Raw genomic sequence first — 18,773 nt, 5'->3', positions numbered from 1 at the left:
CGGATAGAATAATAGCAATCTAGTTGAATTGCCTCATTTAGCTTAGCTATCTTGCTTATGAAGCTAAACCTGTGACTCAAGAACATGGCATTAAACACCAGGGACAGTCATTTCACTGATGGCCCAGTTCTTCATTCTTCACTCACCTTTGCTATGCCCCACTCCTTGACACTAAGCTCAGCCATGTGACTTCCTTTGGCCAATGGGATGTTAGCTAAATGGAATGCAAACAGAGGTTTGAAAAGTGCCTGCACATTGAGACTTGCTCTTCTGTTTCTCTTTCTCTTCCACCAAAACCGTGAGTACGTGCCTGTCCTAACTTGCTGGAGGAGAAGATGCATGGAGCACAGCCGCAGTTCCTCATCCCAGCCAAGGCTATTCTAACTAGCTGACAGCTAGCCAACTCCAAGAGTGAGTTCAGCCAGGATCAACCAGCTGTCCTGAAACTGACTGCAGATGCATAAGCAAGCACAGCCAAGATCAGCAGAACTTCCTCCCTGACCTATACATTGGCACTATTGGGTTTTAGAGGATTTGGTATGTAGCATTATTATAGCAATAACTAACTATACTCTCATAAAGTAATAAAAATTAATTACCAGCAAAACAAATATTGAAATGCAAACACAATTCTTCTTTATTGAAATAGGAAGTATTTTAATTAAATTATTTGATTTCTCTACAACTGCAGCATGCCTTGCCTCCAACCACATCCATGTCCCTGGGTTGAGCAGACCGGGTAGGATGCACTCAGAGAAGACAAGCAAAGGACAACAGCATGCTCAGCACCAAACTGCCAGATGTCACCTTCCTGGCACTCCTCGAGGGCCAATATTTAACATGCACATCATCCAGGATTGAGAGCACAGCCTCCATGGTCTCCTCACAGGTGGGCTGGACCTGAGCTTCCGGCAGAATAAACCCAAATGTACCATTGTCCCTCAGCTCAAACGTGAATGAGAAGGGGATCCCAATGTCTCGTGCCCAGTCTCTTGAAGACCCTGATGTGGCATCTACAAGTGAAACATGAAGGAAAAGATAGAAATCATACTTTCAAAGGACAGATTCCTATAGCCATTTCAGGGAATAAAGGTTCCATCAGTAAAATAAAGAAACTCTTTCAGATGATGGTCTCAGGGACAGCTGTCTTCTTCCTGTCCTTGACAGTAAGTAAACCCTCTGTGGGCAGGGAGCACATCTTATGCAGCCTCTCTGCCCCCACAGTACCTAGCACTGTGTCTGGCACACACAGAGGTTTGGTTCAAGTTTCTCAGCTGAATCAAAGACTAGGGAAGATAATAATGCAAGGCAAGACTGACCTGACTCATATAAAGGAACAAAAACAAAACGACCCACAGGGAAAATATTACCTAGGTGGGCTCACGAAGGGTGGAGGAGGTAGAGGTTGGGGCTGGGGAAAGCAGTGCATTCTCCTTTCGACTGAATTCTTTCCTTTTAGATCCTTTCTCCAGGCCCCACCCTGCCCTGCTTTCTTAGCCTGATGGGTCCTCTAGGAACTGAATCAACTGACCAAGGGTCAGTGGACAGTGTCCTTCCTGTTAACTCTTGTGCCTTCTAACTTGCCAGCTCTTTTTAACTGAAGCCAGGGGAAGTTCTGGTCTGAGCCAGTGCATTAAGTTTTTCGCCTTTAGCTCACACCTTATCCCTAGAGAGTATAATTCTGGATTTGTACAGACTGCCTTTTATCATTGGTCATTTTGATTTGTACAACTCCCTGGTGATCTCAGGAACTCTTCTGTTCCTCTCCTGCCCACCTCACCACCAAAGTCCACTGACTTCTTTTGTGCCTTAGATACTATTGAAGAGGAAAAAAAAAAAAAGATACTTACATAAAATATCTGCACTTGATCCAACTCTATAATTGGTTCCATACTTTGCTTTCAATGCATTTGCTGCCTTCTGTCCAACTTGAATCTGTAGGTGGGAAATGTAGAGACAGATATCTGGTGTTAAAAATAAATTCAACAATCCAAGGTTTGGTATTTTGTCCCAATCCATCTCCAGAGATTTAGAGCATCTTTCCAACTTCCCATTGGACATCTACATCTAGGTAGCCTGCTGGTACCTCAGCTTCAACACACTCAAATCCAATGTCATCATCTCTCCCACTAATCTCCCACTAATAAGGCTGTTCTAACTTTCATATTATTTCTGGCCTTGCATGCTCTCCCAAATGTGCTTGTAAAATTCTGCAGGTGTCTTTGATATTCCTTCTCTCAAACAGTGACCAAGTTGCATTTCCAGGGTCATCACCCTGTTTCGGACTCATTACCTCTGAATCAGTCTGTTGCATCTTCTAATGAGTTTCCCTTCCTCTTACCAATCCTTGTTCCATTGATCCCACCTGGCCTCCAGATGCAGTTTTGTAGCACAGAGAGAGCTATGATCACAGTCCTACAGAAAAGCCTTCAGTGACTCCTGGTTGCTCACTGAATTAAGTACAAGCTTCTCTTCCCTTATTTTTTGAGATCCTCTGCACTATGACCCCAACTCACCTTTCCAACACCATATTCTGTACATCCACCCTAGACTATAGTCAAACTCAAGTTTTCCCACTGTTGTTCAGACATATCCCACATTCCTCAGCCTCTCCAACTTTCCTCAGGGTGTTTCCTCTACCCGGGATCCCTACCTCTTTTCTCTACCTGTTGAGATTCTACCCAACCTCAAAGGGCTTTCTCAAATGCCAACTTCTCCATCAGGCCCTGCCTGACCACCCCAACTGGATTCTCTCTCTCCCCACTTGACTCTCCCACAGACCTTTGTTCATGACTCTCTAAAAGAGTCCCCTTATTTTTCCTTATAGGTGCTTGATACTTACCTCTCATAGATTCACAGAATCTCAGAGCTGGAAGTCACACGTGTCCCCACACCCCCCACCACATCCCCTCACTACATGGGAAATCCCTCAGAACTAGATCATTGCTAAGGTCTCTGCCTTGCTCTCAGCAGACCCTTTCCTGAGATCGGGGTCACTACTTAAAACCCAAGTCTGTTGACTGTGCTCATTGATCTAATAAATCTTGCATAGGTCTGTCAAGAGACCCTCTAAGTATTCCCCATCCTAGATTCCCCAGTACTATATCCTACCCCCTAGATGGTATGTCCCACTCCAACACCAGCAAAACCCCCTTGCCACTCCCTGCCCGGGCTGTCATCCACACTGCTTTACCTCTGAGGACAGCCTGGCTGTGCTTGCAGCTGCATCAACTCCCCTGACTCCTGACCTGTGATGGGCCAAGTTTCAGATCCTGTCTCCCCCTTCCTGGCTCTGCACTGTCCAGCTGACTCCTAAGATGTCACAGGGTGGTGCTTGGGTAGGGTGGGGACAGGCCCAGTGAAATTCAAAAGAAACAACAGAAAAGGCAAGACACGGTGTGTGGGTGTAGGGATCCTATGTGGCAGTTGTGGGCAGCCTTCTTAAGGCATTTGGGACTTTCTGTGTGTGGCTAAGATAAAGGAAAAAACATGCAGTTGAACATATTTGGAAGCTTTTTTCTTCTCTCCACATACTACCAAGAATTTTATCTTTGGCCATTCACCTTTTCTCTCTCTTCCTGAAAAGAGATTCTGAGTCTACCTCAGTTCATGCATTTGTGTTGTCCAGAATTCAGATAGTGGACAGGAAAGGCCAAAGAAGCACAAGGTATAAAGCTTGTCTAATTGTTTGCAGTGGGAAGAGGTACAAAAGCTGTCTGTAGAAAGAAAAGGAAGTTATGAGAGAGGTGACAGTCAGAAAGGAGATTTCTTTTCTGGAGAAAGAAATTCTGGTGGAAATAGGAGTAAGAGGTGGAAGATTTCAGGGTAGCTGCTATGTGTGATGATGTAGAGATGAGGCCTGGGCAAAGCTTTGCTGAGATTCACCAACTACACTCCCTTTTGAAGTTCTTTGAGTCTCTAGTAGAGATACAAACTGTTTTTAATTGTTTTAAATTCCTATGTGTTTCTGTGTTTCTTTGAATGAAACTCCATGCTAACCGCACCACTGGGGCCTTAACATTTATTTGGGATATGTGGATCGTCCCAGGCTACACTTGCCATCCACATAGCTCCTCGCTTTTTTCTTTTCATTTCTGCAATTCTTTCTTCTTCCCATAGCCAGCCTTTACTTGCTTTATTTTCTATAGTTCTCTTCTCTCAACTCCTGTATGTGGGGTGGGAAACAGTCTTCCCAGTTTCCCCTTCTTTGTTGACAAAAGGACTTTTGAATTTTATTTTTTTAACAATTCCGCAAGCAATGACTATGGGGAAGTAGATAGGAGTAAGAAATAGACATGAGAAGTGTGCAGTTGTAATCTGTAGCTTATAGATTTGGTCTTGTCTGAGAAGATGAAATGGAAATCCCCTAGACTTCCGACTCCATTTCCATCTGTGGGGGTGGAACTCCTGACTGCACTTTTCTCTCCTTCTGGCACTATATTGCAAGGCCATGTAGAGCCAATTTCTCTGCAGCCCTTTTTCTCAGCTTAAAGGTACTTCCTAGTAAAAGTAATAAAAGCTCCTTTGCCAGTAGTACATAACATACATTGCTAAAAACCTCTAGCCCACTTAGTAACTCCTTCTCCGGGCCCAGAGAATTTCCTACAGGCATATATTCACAGGCAGGCACATGACAACATTGGTTAAGGCCTTGGCATGTTGGGGGCTGGGGACAGCTTGAGATAGAGCACAGAGGTTGAAATGGAAAGAGTTCAAATGGAAAAAAAATGTAAGCACGTAAAACATTAGAATTCTTATAGCCATTCTAATTTCCAGAGCAGTTTAGAAAGGGGCTATATATAGTCATGTTTCTCCTACACACTGATTGCCAAGTTGTCTATCATGCCATATAATATTTACCATGATTTCTATAGATTTTTTGTTTTATAAATATATAGAGATTAATTACTAGTCTCTGCTGGTTGTAAATAGTACTAGAAATGGAACTCTCCTTGGAGCAGTTGGCTTGATTCTATATCTTTGAGCACTCTATCTAAGCTTATCCCCCAAGAACCTAGAAACACTGCTAAGTAGCTTCAATAAGGCAGACTCTTGTTAGCAAAATTTTCACGCTTTTTATTGAAAAGGCTTGGAGATGACTACTTATGAGAACTCTTCAGCACCTGGGACTGTAAGAGATACTGAATTGAAGGCATTATTCTCAATGTGATTTACCAATTTCTGCATATAGTACTGAGGAGTTGCCAGGAATTCCCTTCTCAGAGTCATCATCCAGTAGTGGCCATGTCATTGCCCAAGGCCTCTCCTGACTTCTTGTTCCCCCTAGCCTGTGGCCACAGGGCTCTAACCAAACAGCCTATCAACAGCACAAGACACTCCAACCTTTGAATACAAACCTTACAAAATGGTCATGTAGTATCTATTTTCCTGAACCAATGAGAGAATGAAGTACCCAAGACAAACATTGGAGTGTACCAGCCTCTCTTTTTCTGCTAGTGGAAAACCCCCTTCCATCAAATATCTACGATGGTCTGTCTTTGGAAATTCACTTGTGTTTGTCACAGATTCCTTTAAGCAGAAAGTGGAAATCTCAACAAATATCACAGAAACTGGGGATATTCTGGGCTTCCTGACCGAAATCTCTATTTCTATAGATTTCTTTATTGCAGAAATAGAACTTCCAGGGCTCACAAAGGAGGAGGAAACAGCACATAGCTGACTGGGAATCTAAGTTGATAATGGCTCCTAGAAGTTGCTAACCCTTTCTGAGCAGACAGAGACAGTGGGAGGTAGTAGGTTCATGAGTGTGGCCTCTGGAGTTCAAAGACATGAGTTTCAGCCTGGACTCCACCACTTCCTGTCTGTAGGGTTCCGGAAATAAAGTTAACTCAAGGTTGCAATTTCCGTGTCTCCAAAATGAGCTTAATATATTGTCATGAGGGTCAAATGAGATAAAGGCTGTAAAATCCCTTTGTAAATTGTAAAGATTCAAGCGAATGTTAGTTATTTTCATATTTTGCAAAATGATCATTTAGTACAAGTATTCCTGGACCAAGAAAGGAAAAAATGATTGCAAGAAAAGTATTTGCGTGGTGTTGGGTATTTTTGACTAGTGGGGAAAGCGCTCCCCTCCAGCAAAGATCTACGGTGGCTTTTCTTTTAGCATCCAAACCTTGTGTTTTGTGGGTCATGTTCCAGTGGGAGAGGGACAGGTGGTGTAACCTAACCACGAGGTCTCTGTGGTATTAAGAACAGAGCGATCTTAACCCAAACCATCCCAGAATTGCTATAATGAGGAGTATGTTTAAAAAAACAAACAGATAAACAGAAAATAACAAGTGTTGACCAGAATGCCAAGAAATTGAAACTCTTGCACACAGTTGATGGAAATATAAAATGGGCAGCCTCTATGGAAAACAGTATGGTGGTTCCTCAAAAATTAAAAATAGAATTACTGCATCATCCAGCAATTACACTTTGGATATATATCCCAAGAATTGAAAGCAAAATCTAAAGAGATCTTTGTACACTCATATTCACAGCAGTATTATTAACAACAACTAAAAGATCAAAGCCAAGTGTGCACTGATGGATGGATGGATGGATAGGATAAACAAAATGTGATATATACATACAATGAAGTATTATTTGGTCTTGAAAAAGGAAGGAAATTCTGACACACCTTACAACATGGAGGAACCTTAAGGACATTCTGTTAAGTGAAATAAACTAGTCATAAAAAGACAAATACTATATAATTCCTCCTTGGGTGTCTAGAGTAGTTAAACTCACTGAAATAGAAAGGAGAAGACTGGTTGCCAGGAACTGGCATAGGGGAAGTTGTTGTTTAATGGGTATAGTTTCAATTACGCAAGATGAAAAAGTTCTGGCGATTGCTTGCACAATAATGTGAATATAGTTAACACTACAGAACTGTATACTTAAAATGGTTAAGATGGTAAATTTTATGTTATATTCATTTTACTACAATTAAAAATTGAAAAAAAAATAAAAAAGAAAAAGAAAACAAATACTACAATTTGCAATTCTAAATTTACCCTCCGTTTGACTTGTGTCTATTGTCCTTTGGCTCACAAAAGGGCAGAGAGCCCAGTCCTTTTCAGCAATTCTGCCCACTGGTGCTTGGGTAAACACAGCTTCAGAGAAGGACCCAGATAAGACAAAACACAGTTTCCCTGCCCCAGCTTGCATTTCACTAGCACTTCCCCTTACAAATAATCCTAGGCAAATACTGGAGGAAGAGTTTAGAAGAAAATAGAGCATTGTGTTTAGCAGAGAAGAGAGCAGATATTATTTAGCCATGTTATTTTAGATATGCCATATTCCACTAACAGCTGGCAAGTTCTTTAAAGCACAGTTCAAAGCTGTAATTGCTGAACGGAGCTGCAAGAGAATTTCCAGAAATGAAAGCACATTTCTGCAGATTATTACCATAATCATCTCATTTATATTATAGATGAATACCTAAGATGTCTCCCAACTTGACACTTTATGAAACAGGTAGTTAATTAATGTAGGTAAAGCAGCGTTTAACCTGAAGCCTTCCCAGCAGGCGTCTGGCAAGGTGCAAAAGCAGGAAAAAGAAAATAAAGATGAGCAGAGAGAACAAAAGTGGGGCTGGAGCCCAAAGCTTGGAAATGGAAATCAGAAAAAGGAAGACAGAGGTCCTACCATGTCCTACTATAAGGCATTGTGGACTTACCAGTTCTTCGTGGTTACTTGATTTATTTTGAGTATACCCATAAGGTGTGAGAATTAACTGCCCGTAAGAGTGCATAGTCAGGAAGCACAAAATGTTGTCCTTCTTGCTCTCTACAAAGCTGGAGACAGCTTTAGTCTCTGGTTCAGACACTGGTCCTGTCCCACAGAATGTTAAATCTTGGCAGTTTGTAGATGCACCAACACCTGGAACATATAGGAAACCACAAAGATGGTTTCATGATCTCAGTTTAGAAATGACGGAGGGCCAAAAGTCATCCTTACTCAGGGCATCTGTGGGGGAAATCAGGGCTTGCCCTTGGTTGTCTAAGTCCTGGCTAAATCAATCACTGTTAGGATAGTCATTCTAGAAGGAACTCAGAAAGGCAAGAAGGCTGATGTTAAGATTTAGAAGCAAATTCCACACTTGCATGGCCCAGTAAAGAAGATGCAAAATGAAATGACATTTCAACAATCTTTTACTTAAACCTATGGCGGGCCCTGAAACAAATAGCTGGGAACCAGTTCTTGGGTTCCTAGGTTTGAGTCTCATTAGAGTTACTTGGCAAGGACATAAATAGCCTGTCTTCCTCATTAATAATAATAATGATTAACAGCTGAGCACCTCTTACATGCTAGGTACTGTGCCCAGCCCCTCCTGTGTAGCATCGCATTTAACCACAATAACCTACTGATAAGGAGGGATTATTGTGACTCACATTTTACATAAGAGAAAACTAAAGCAGAAAGATGAAGCAATTTTTTCCAAGACCACACAGCTGCCAAGTCTCAATGTTAACCCCTACCGTCTGGTTAATGGCAATACTCTTAACCACTCCTGCCTCTTTATTTGCTTCCAATCCATTGGGCATTTTGAGATTCAGAAACATGAAAATGCCATAAAAAGAAGAAAATGTTTGCTTTGTTTACTGCCCACCCCCTGCTGTAAAATAATCTGCAAGGATGATTTTCTGATTTTTGTTTTCTTTATGATAATACATATATTTAAAAACAAAGGGATGGACTTGAACTATATTCACACTGGTCAAGGTCTACTTTGTCCTTGCATAACCAACCTCACTTGAAAAGAGCCCTGCACTTGAGTGTTGATGGCTCTCACTATCTAGATAATATCATCCCTTTAAAGGGAATAAAACTGGTCAGGAAGCCTGGAAAGCTGTATAAAATTAGATGTTTATTTTCCAAAATTATACCTTTAGTAATTTGCCTCTTTTCTTGCTTCTCAGCTCTATTTATTTTTTCATCATTTCATCCACTAAAAATGTACTTACTACACCAAGATACATTGAAATTTCGATTGAGATCCGACCCAAAACATGTGCCATTATCATGGGATGAGCGGGATTTCCTCCAAAGACGATCCTGTAACAGAGGAACAGAGGGCTGTTGCCATTCTAAGGTTCCCTAAATCACAGTGTTAGTGATGATAGGTGGTCCTTGAACACGAGAAATGTTTCCTAGGATTATCTGGAAGAATGTGCCTTTAACATTCTCAATGTTAAGTCATAATTTGTGTGTGTAATGTTTAGTCCCGCAGATGGGGTAGCAAATCCCAATAACAGGAACATCTGTACAACCCAAAGTGTACATATGTGTACACGGTCCAACTGGGGAGGCGGCGTGGCCTTTTCCTCACCAACAGACTCACAGTGTCTGCGGACATGATCTGCTTACTCAGGGAACACTCCAGAGGCATTTTTTACGTCCACGTGATACAGGATGAAAGGGAAATAGCTTGACAGATGGAAAAGGCCATTCCAGGTGTATCAGATATGGTCTCTGCACATTTCTGGATGCCAGAGACTGATGAGTGGAGATGGGGATAATGACAAGTGTCACCAGACAAGCTCAGAGGGAGGACTTGATTCACACACCAGGCCCGAAAGGCTGTTTCAGAGAAAAGGGGCCCCTGCCGGGCCTTTGGGGGAGCGAAGGGAGAAGGGGAGCAAGGCATGCTCTCTAGCAACACGGGTTCTTATTTGTGGAGTGATACGCTTAGGAACACTTTAAAGAGAACGTTCCCTACTACATAAAAAACTTTTATGAAATATTTGCACATGTGTGAATGATCACACTGAAAAAATGTAGGCTAGTATCTCCCATAAATTCCGGGGGAAAAAAAGAAAAATGTAGGCTGGCCTTGTATTTGTACCTCATTCATTCCCCTCCTGCTTCAAATCCACTGACTTGAAGTGGATGCAGGTTGGTGTATGAATTTTTTTGTAATCAATGCAGTCCTAATTAGGTGGCAGGCAATCCACACACATTAAGAAGACAGAGGAAGAGAAAAGTTTAGTCAGACTGGAAAACTGGGAATATGTCAAAAACAAACAGGGAAAAAAACCTGAGCTGGACTTCAACTCTAAAAAGGCATTAGGCTTTTTCAGTCCTCAACTTGACTTAGATTGTTTGCTTAAAAAACATCAAGCAGATTTTTATCCCAAATGGGGTTTCGTTCTTTACATAGGTACAAAATATTTTTCTAGCCGGAATGGCTGAGGTTGAAAAATGAGTTGAGCTTTAGTTCAGGAACACATCCCAAGACCAAACTCAGTGTACTCACAGTCGTCCACGAGTAGATATAACCGTCTATGTTAAGAACTGGAAGCACATAGAAGTCTAGGTTCCTAAGGAACCCGCTTATCCTTGAGTTGTCTTTATAGTTTTGTAGAATCTGAAAATTAAAGAAACATTCAGAATGATTCTGGGGAAGTGTCTTTTCCCTCTTAATTTTCTACCAATTTTAACTTAATTCTAAGAGGTGACTGCACATGACCCCTCAGCCCCCAGCCCCTCCTCAGTTGTCTTACCTGGTATGGTGGTGTCGTGGTTCTCACACCTTCTCATGCATCACAATCACCTAGAGAACTTGTTAAAACACAGATTGCTCCACTCTGCTCTCCCTTGCCCCTGCCTAACTTCTCACCCCTCAACCCCTGCACATTTCTAATTCACCAGGTTTGAGGTGGAGCCCAAGAATTTGTATTTCTAGCAAGTTCCCAGTTGATATTGATGCTGTTGGTCTGGGGAACTACTCTTTGTGAGTTTTTTGTGTTTGGATTTCTAAAAAGAATGACCCAAAAAGTATCCTGTATTACTTTTAAAGGCTTCTTATTCTCTCAAGGGAGGGGTATGAGTAATACACACACATTCACTATGTTAGGTATTTTCCATATGCCAAATCTCTTAATCCACACAACAGAACCACAAAATAGTCATTTTATATTCCTTTTACAGATGAAAAACTAGGGGTCCTAGTGTTCGAAAATTTGCCCAATACTAGGCAGAGCCAGGATTCAAACTCATCTCTAACTCCCAGAGTGTATCTCCTTCTATTAATACATTTAGATATATTTACCCTCCAATAAAAATGATGTTGCATACACTAGAAAGGTATGAGAATATTAACTCAGTTATCAGTGAAGCTACTGACAATCCCATTTGATTTGAGGTGAAGGACTGGCTCAGAAAAGAGTGCATTGCTAACATGTGAAAGAAGCATGTTTTCTAAGTAACGAAGAAGTGACAGGTATTTTACGGGGGTGGTTTACAATGATGAGGAAGCTAAAGACACTTACTTCTTTCACAAACCATTGGCAAAAAGCTGGAGCAATCCATTCCCTGGCATGAATTCCACAGTCAATCCAAATGATCTTCTTGGGGTTGTTGGATGGTTGGCTGATCTGGAGGAGACATCGTGCTCTGTTACCGAACAGTCACTTATTATCGTAAGCCACTGAGCAAAGTTATCAGATTTTTTATTCCCCCAGAGGTCCCTTTCTTATTCCACTCTATGGTTTCAGGAAGGAGGCAAGGATGCTGGTGGAGACACCCACAAATGCCACCCTTGCCTCTGTTACTCTTGTTCTCCTGCCGGTTTCCTTGGTGGTGGTTCTCAGGACCATGCATGGCTCCCAATGGCACCTGCCCCAACAATGGTCTTCCCTATACCCTAAATTATTCCCTGACTATAAATAAAGACATTAAACCCTCCAAGCCAAGAGGCTAAATCTGTATAAACCTTATAAAACCTTTGCACATAAAGTTCACACAGAGTAGTAAAGTGCACGAGAGGTAATGTTCGAGAATCTAAAGTATTTAAAAATGAATCCTAATCTTTGCTTAAACTTCTTGAAACTTCAGACGGATCCAAATATGCAATCTCCTGCAACACTTACTAAATTCCCCTTCCCCTCAGAGACTGCCCCACTCCCAGCCAGCCCAATCTTCTTTCCTCTCTCCCCATTTGTTATTTTTGTACATCAGTGCAGCCTCACTCCAGCAAGAAAGATCCCTCCTCTTTCAGGGCAGTGGGGAGGTGGGAATTCATCCAGAAACTGTGGAATCTCTTTGGTGGAGAAGACACTGAATACACCCATGTTTGTAACAGCCACATCTGTTTTGAATTTGTAAATGGCCTAAACCAGTGCTGTTTGTTGAAAGCCATTGGCAGCTAGGCTGATGAAGGCTCTCTTCCTCTTTATGAAAAACTTACAAATTGAGATAAATATATGGCTGGATCTATCATCTTTAAGCAATTTTCTCCTTTAGCCTCATCTATTTTTCAAAGCTGCCAGGACAATTCCTAATCCACCTCTTACCTTAATTTTCTCTTACAATTACCCCTTTTATGAGTACATGTATGTTAATTACATGCTTATCTTTATTGCCCCTTTATTATGTCCTCATTCTGTTCTTTATAATATGCCCTGGGCAGAGGATGTGTAGTTGTCTTTTTGGCTGCTCTAGCTCAGAGGTTGGGGACCTGCCGAAAATCACATAGGCAAGCGCCCCATGCTTAATATGTCAACCAATCTCCCACAGGATCCCTGAGTAAATTCTATTTCAGAGCCAATATGATTTTTTGTAGTTGTAGATAACTCTCAACTCTCAAAGTTGGGGCTGTGCTTTGTAAATTAACACATCTGCACTAAGCACTAAGGAGGCAATGAACTGAGTAAAAAATGCTAGCTCCTAATGCCAGGCTACTTTGGCAGTGGTTCTTGAAGAGTAGTCCCAGACTAGCAGTGGCAACGTCACCTGGGAACTTGTTAGAAATGTACTGTGGTTCTAGAACTTGAGTGTGTGTCAGAATCACCCGAAAGAGGGCTCATTAAAACAGATTGCTGGGCTTCCCCCACTCCCTCCACCCCCACCCAGAGCTTCTGATTCTGTAGACCCCATAGGGCCTGAGAATGTGCATTTCTAATAAGACCCCAGGTGATGTGGATTCTTCTGATCCAAGGACCACCCCTTTGAGAACCACTGGTTGGTACACAGATTGTGAACACTGGCTATAAGTTAGGATCACCTGGGGAGCTTTCAAAGCATTCCTGGGCCCATCCTGGAACTATTAGTTCAAGTCTAACCTAATTATGTGGGGCCCAGGCATCAGGATGACTCAGTGGGTCCCCAGGTGATTTGAATGTGCAGCCAAGATTGAACACCACAGGTCCAGAACTGGAAGCCCAGAGGTCCTGGCCCTGTGCAAAAATGGCTATTTGGTCCCAAATGTCTTTTGTCATGTCCCATGCAAAAGGCATAGGAGACCCTGGAGACCTGGTTATCTCCCGGCTATGCTACTATTTGGCCGTGTGATCTTTCACAAGTCCCCTCACTCCTCTGGGTCTTTGTTCCCTTAAGCATAAAAGGAAGGAAGCAAAAATGAAGGTTTTCTATGGTTTTCAAACATTTTTATGGGAAAAAAATGTGTTTTTTAAAATAGAACATTTTACAAAAATGAAATAAAACAACACTTAAAATACAGATTAAAAGTGAACCATCTCTGGTTGGAGCACGCGTGGGCATTGTCCAGTTCTGGGTTATGCTGTTTTTCAGTCCTACCCCTGTGGTTGCACCCAACTGTCCCAGTTCTCTTTACCCCTGAACTTGATTCCACCCAGATGATTAAGGCATAAGCATCTAGAAGTTTTGAATTTTAAAAGCCCAGTTTGGGGCGGAGAAGGCAAAGTCTCTTTGTATTGCTTCTTTTAACCTTTTCCACATTTCTGGCCAGAGCCATTGAGTAGTAATAAACAAATATCCTCAGACTGGGTAATTCTCCTGGCAAGGTAATTCTCAGCCTTCTTACTCACCTTCAGATAATACATAGGCCGGGCCTCATAGGTCGTTCCTAGGAAATGCTGCGTTGCCACTTCCGGGTACTCCTCGATGATCTGGCTCATCCACCAGTAGATCTGAAACAGCCAGGGAGGGCTGTGGCTGTCAACAGGAAGATTGTTTGCCTGCCTCTGATTGAAATGACTGTTTCCTTCACTGAGACATTGAACTCTACACTCTTTGCTCTAGATTGCAACAGCTGCATGATAAACAAAACAGAAAACTAAACCAGTGAATTTATTACCTCCGGCCTCTCCTTTTCTTTAAAGATCTACTCTGCCACTAAGTCTTAGAACACCTTGTTGAACTTCACAAATAAGTTACCGAGAATTAACAATTTCAATAATCTGTCAGTAACACTTCTGAAACACTGTAGAACAACACATCCTTCAAATCACCACCAGACTTGGCTGTCATGTGGCACACAATCATGCCAGAAATTCCAGGTCAGGCTTATTTCTCAGGATCTTCTTCCGTCTTTGTGGATCCCAACAATATCCATTGCTAATGTCCGCGTTTCCAAGATTAGGGAAGACCTGGGTATTACCTCCCTGGAACATGCCAACAGAAGTTTCTAAATCAAGCCCCAGTTAATCATTTTGATTCAATGGAGTAGACCTGAATATGTGCTGATTTAATTACAAGTCTTACACCATGCTTAGAAAGTCTTATATCTTGACCTGGAAGTCCATAACTTGGGGTTCCATAAGGGTGAATGTAATCAGAGAATCCACAAACGTAAGGCATATTCAGACAGTCATCAGCCTCTCACAGGATACCTCTCATGTTCAATTTCTATATTTCTCAGAGTTGACATCTCTGAGTGACAACAACCAGGAGTTATGGCAAATAATAGTTAATTGGCGATAACAAATATCCTACTTGAAAATTTTTATTTCTCAATTGATATTTATCTTAGCATAGAGTATCTGTAGATAAAATGCATTACTAGAACAGTAATATTACTTAAGTGGGAATATTTTCAATTTAGTCTATTAACTGAAAGAATAATAGTTTATCACATGGGTGTCATGTGTGCATCTGTGATGGGACTAGGTTAGATGCAGATGCCTTAAATCTCGGGAGAGCTACAAATAGCAGCCTGTAGCAGCAGCAGCTGTTATTAGGTCATTAAATATGAAATGCCTGACTTTGAATCAAAAGTTTCATTTATTATATCTTAAACAAGAAGCAGTACAATTAATCAAAGTATATCCCTAAACTATGGACACAGTTTTGTCATCTTAATGGTAGCTTGCTTATGTCAACAGTGAAGAAGTCTGGAGAGTGAGTGGCAATGAAATCACAAAAGACATTATTTACAGTTTGTTGAGAATCGAATATTTGTCCTTGTAAGAAGTGGTCCTAAGTATGGAAGAAGTGGTAGTCAGTTGGTGCAAGTTTTGATGAATATGGTGGATGACAGAGAATGTCCAAGTCCAGCCTCTGTAGTTTGAGCATCATTGTTTGCGTGACATGTGGTTGAGCATTGTCTTGCAAGAGGATTGGTCTGTCTCTATTGATCAATCTCACCTGTTTAATTCCAGGTATCCTCATCATTTCATCCAATTGGTTGCAGTAGACATCCACTGTAATCTACTGACCAGATTTCATGAAGCTGTAGTGGATAATACCAGTGCTGGACCACTAAACAGACATCATTAGCTTTTTTGATGAATATTCAGTTTTGGTACTTTATCTTTATCCAATCATTGTTTTGAATGCTTGTGATTGTCAAAAAGAATCTATTTTTTTATTACACATAACAATAAGGTGTAGAAATGGTTTGCCTTTATGTCGTGACAGCAAAGAAAGGCAAGTTTCAAGAAATTTTTTTTGACGCTCATTTAATTTATGTGGTATCTATCTATCCAGCCTTTTTACCTTGTCGATTTGTTTTAAATGGTCTAATATTGTTGGAATAGTAACGTCAAATCTTGTTAATTTATGTGTAGGTTGAAATGGATTTGCTTCTGCTATAGATTTTAGCTCATTATTATTCACCTTGGACTCAGGTCACCCACGTGGTTCATTTTTAAGATTAAAATCACCAGAACAGATCTTTTCAAGCCATCGACATACTGTGTGTTGATTAGTCACATCTTTTTCAAACACTTTGTTGATATTTTGAGCTGTCTGCACCATTGGTTCTATGACAGAACTCATACTTGAAAGTAACACAAATTTTTGACTTATCTATGGTTTTACAAAAATTGCTTTTAAAAAACTTTGAAAGATAATCACAAGTCAAACCACGTGTTTGAAAGAATGAGGATATACCTTCACAATAAAAATAAAACAAGAAGTGTCAAAGTGAAATGTCAGAGAAATCAACTGTCAAACTCAGTACTTAAGGAAATCGGACATTTCCTATTTAATGACCTAATATTTATTGCTTAATCAGTATTGTAGTGGTATAGTTTATTTCATTTACCCCCACAACAATGCTGCAAAATAGATTCTACCATTCCTATGTTATGAAACTGAGGATCAAGGAGGTTAAATGTCTTGGTCAAAGTCACATAGCCAATAAGTGGCCAAGCCAGGTGTGAGCCCTTCTCTGATACCAGAGCATAAGGTTTCCATGGGCCATACTGGACCGTGTTCAAAATCATAGAACCTTCAGTACTTTGGGTGACTGTTACAGAAGAAAATATAAATTCTTTCTTGTATTCTTCGAAAAAAATTCTGGAAAATATCAATATATTCCCAAACGCTGAGAGAATAAATTGGTAAAGCCTGTTTGGAAGACGACTTGTGTGTTTATATCAGAAATTTATATGTGCACATCCTTTAGCCCAACAATTCTATTTTTAGAAATTTACATCTCAAAAAATACATAATGTCATACACACACATACACACACACACACATACATACAGCAGGTATTTTTTCACTGAATCTTGTTTTGGAAACCACCAAACTTAGTAGCAACACAGATATTTCTTTGATAAAACAGTTTTCTCTTATTAAGAACTGCTGCTCATGCCCCTTGCATCCTCCAAGAAATTCCAGCTAAATATGATTCAACAGAAGGCTTCTCCATTTCACATCTCACACCCATATAAACACCAACCCTGCCCTGCTTAAACCTGCAAACAAAAACAAGGGTTAATTAATTCTAGTTCATATTCATGCTAGCAAAACTTACTCATTGGGATGTTCTTGTCCTCCTTTTTCTTTTTGTTATTAATTTGCTTTATTTTTTTTGAGACTGAGTTTTGCACCATCATCCAGGCTAGAGTGCAATGGTGTCATCATAGCTTACTACAACCTAAAACTCCTGGGCTCAAGCAATCCTCCTGCCTCAGCCTCCAGAGTAACCGGGACTACAGGCGTGCACCACCAAGCCCAGTATATTTTTCTATTTTTTGTAGAAACAGGTCTCTCTATGTTGCCCAGGCTGGTCTTGAACTCCTGGCCTCAAGCAATCCTCCTGCCTCGGCCTCCCAAAGTGCTAGGATTATAAGCATGAGCCACCACACCTGGCAGTTTCCCTTTTTATTTCTTCTCACCAGGTTTTGCAGCTTCAGTGGTGGTGGTGGCTATGATGTTTGGGAATCCCTTGAACTCAGGGCACGGGCACATCCTAACACCCACATTTTAAGCCTCTCTAATCCATGGATACTAACAGCGAACCATCCCTTGCCCATCTTTAAGTAGGTTGTGACACCACCACCTGCCCCAGTGAGTCCTTGCTCACCTCCTCCATGGTGTGGTATGTGTTATAGGAATAGGTCTCCAGGCTCCTCCATGCACTCACTGTCTTGTCTACAATCTCTTGTCTGTGTTGTGCTAAGGATCTGCGAATGGAAGAAGGTAAGACAAAAGGCAGCGATGAAACTGGGATATCCTGAGGGCTAGAAGGTTGATGGAAAAGGTCGTAGAAATCAGCAAGCACAGGACTTGGAGGACAAAAGCCAGTGTTGGAGTGTTGGCCCCGTAACTTATGGATTGTGAGACCCTGGGTAGCTGTCGAGCCACTCTGAGTGGCAGTTACATCTGCAGGGTGAGGACAAGCATTCAAACCTTACAGCCTTACAAGGAGGCTAGGATAATTCCCTAAGAAGTGGAGGATAAAAATACTTTTAAATTTGTAAAAGAAATAATAACTAAGATTTGTTGAACCGAAACTTATTATGAGACAATGCACTGTTCTAAGCAATTTAAATTTCATTGACTTCTCTCTAAAACTCTGAGATAGACTCCCTTACTATTTCCATTTCAGAGATGAAGAAACTGAATCCCAGGGAAAGTGTTATTGGGATTTAAATTCTAATAGTCTGCAATATTAACCTCTGTACTGCATATAATGGTGAGATCTCATCTTTATGCAACGGTTTATCTTTTCAAAAAAATAAACTTTATATTTTAGAACAGTTTTAGGTTCACAGCAAAATTAAATGGAAAGTACAGACTGTTCCCATGAACCCCCTATTCTCACACACACAACCTCCCCTGCTATAGACATCCCACATCACACTGGTGCATTTGTTGCAAACAGTGAACCTACATTAACACATCATTATCCTTTTCCAAAGTCTATAGTTTACATTAGGGTTCACTCTTTGTACATTCCAAGGGTTCTGACAAATGTTTGATGACACATACCCACCTTTATAGTATAATATAGGATAGTTTTAATGACCTAAAAGTCCTCTGTACTGTGCATATACTGGTCTTTTACTGTTTCCATAGTTTGTCCTTTTCAGAATACAATATAATTGGAAACACACAGTGTGTAGCCTTTTCAGATTGGCTTCTTCTACTTAATAATACGCATTTAAGTTTCTTCCCTGTCTTTCCATAGCTTAATAAACTCATCTCTTTATTTATATATTCCATTGTCTGGATATACCACAGTTTATCCATTCATCTACTGAAGGACATCTTGGTTGCTTCCAAGTTTTGGCAATTATGAATAAAGCTTCTATAAACATCCCTGTACAAG

At 40.9% G+C, this 18,773-nt stretch overlaps 1 protein-coding gene across 1 annotated transcript in view; it reads right to left on the bottom strand.

Annotated features, from left to right (window-relative positions):
* Positions 1-750: 750 nt before the first annotated feature.
* The window catches only part of CPO (carboxypeptidase O), a 25,561-nt gene continuing 7,538 nt past the window's right edge, over positions 751-18,773 (bottom strand). Inside the window, exons 2-9 of the mRNA XM_012661206.1 lie at positions 17,526-17,637; positions 13,797-13,898; positions 11,280-11,384; positions 10,265-10,375; positions 8,973-9,063; positions 7,685-7,887; positions 1,851-1,935; positions 751-1,013 (exon numbers count right to left, since the gene is read on the bottom strand). Of these exons, the coding sequence (XP_012516660.1) occupies positions 751-1,013; positions 1,851-1,935; positions 7,685-7,887; positions 8,973-9,063; positions 10,265-10,375; positions 11,280-11,384; positions 13,797-13,898; positions 17,526-17,637 (1,072 nt within the window). The remainder of the gene's footprint in view (positions 1,014-1,850; positions 1,936-7,684; positions 7,888-8,972; positions 9,064-10,264; positions 10,376-11,279; positions 11,385-13,796; positions 13,899-17,525; positions 17,638-18,773) is intronic.

This window comes from Propithecus coquereli, unplaced genomic scaffold (genome assembly GCF_000956105.1).
Source record: "Propithecus coquereli isolate 6110/MARCELLA unplaced genomic scaffold, Pcoq_1.0 Scaffold70, whole genome shotgun sequence".
In the NCBI taxonomy this organism is placed as follows: Eukaryota; Metazoa; Chordata; class Mammalia; order Primates; family Indriidae; genus Propithecus; species Propithecus coquereli.
The sequence above is the reverse complement of the archived record's forward strand: the minus strand, read 5'-3'. Positions and strand labels throughout refer to the sequence as shown.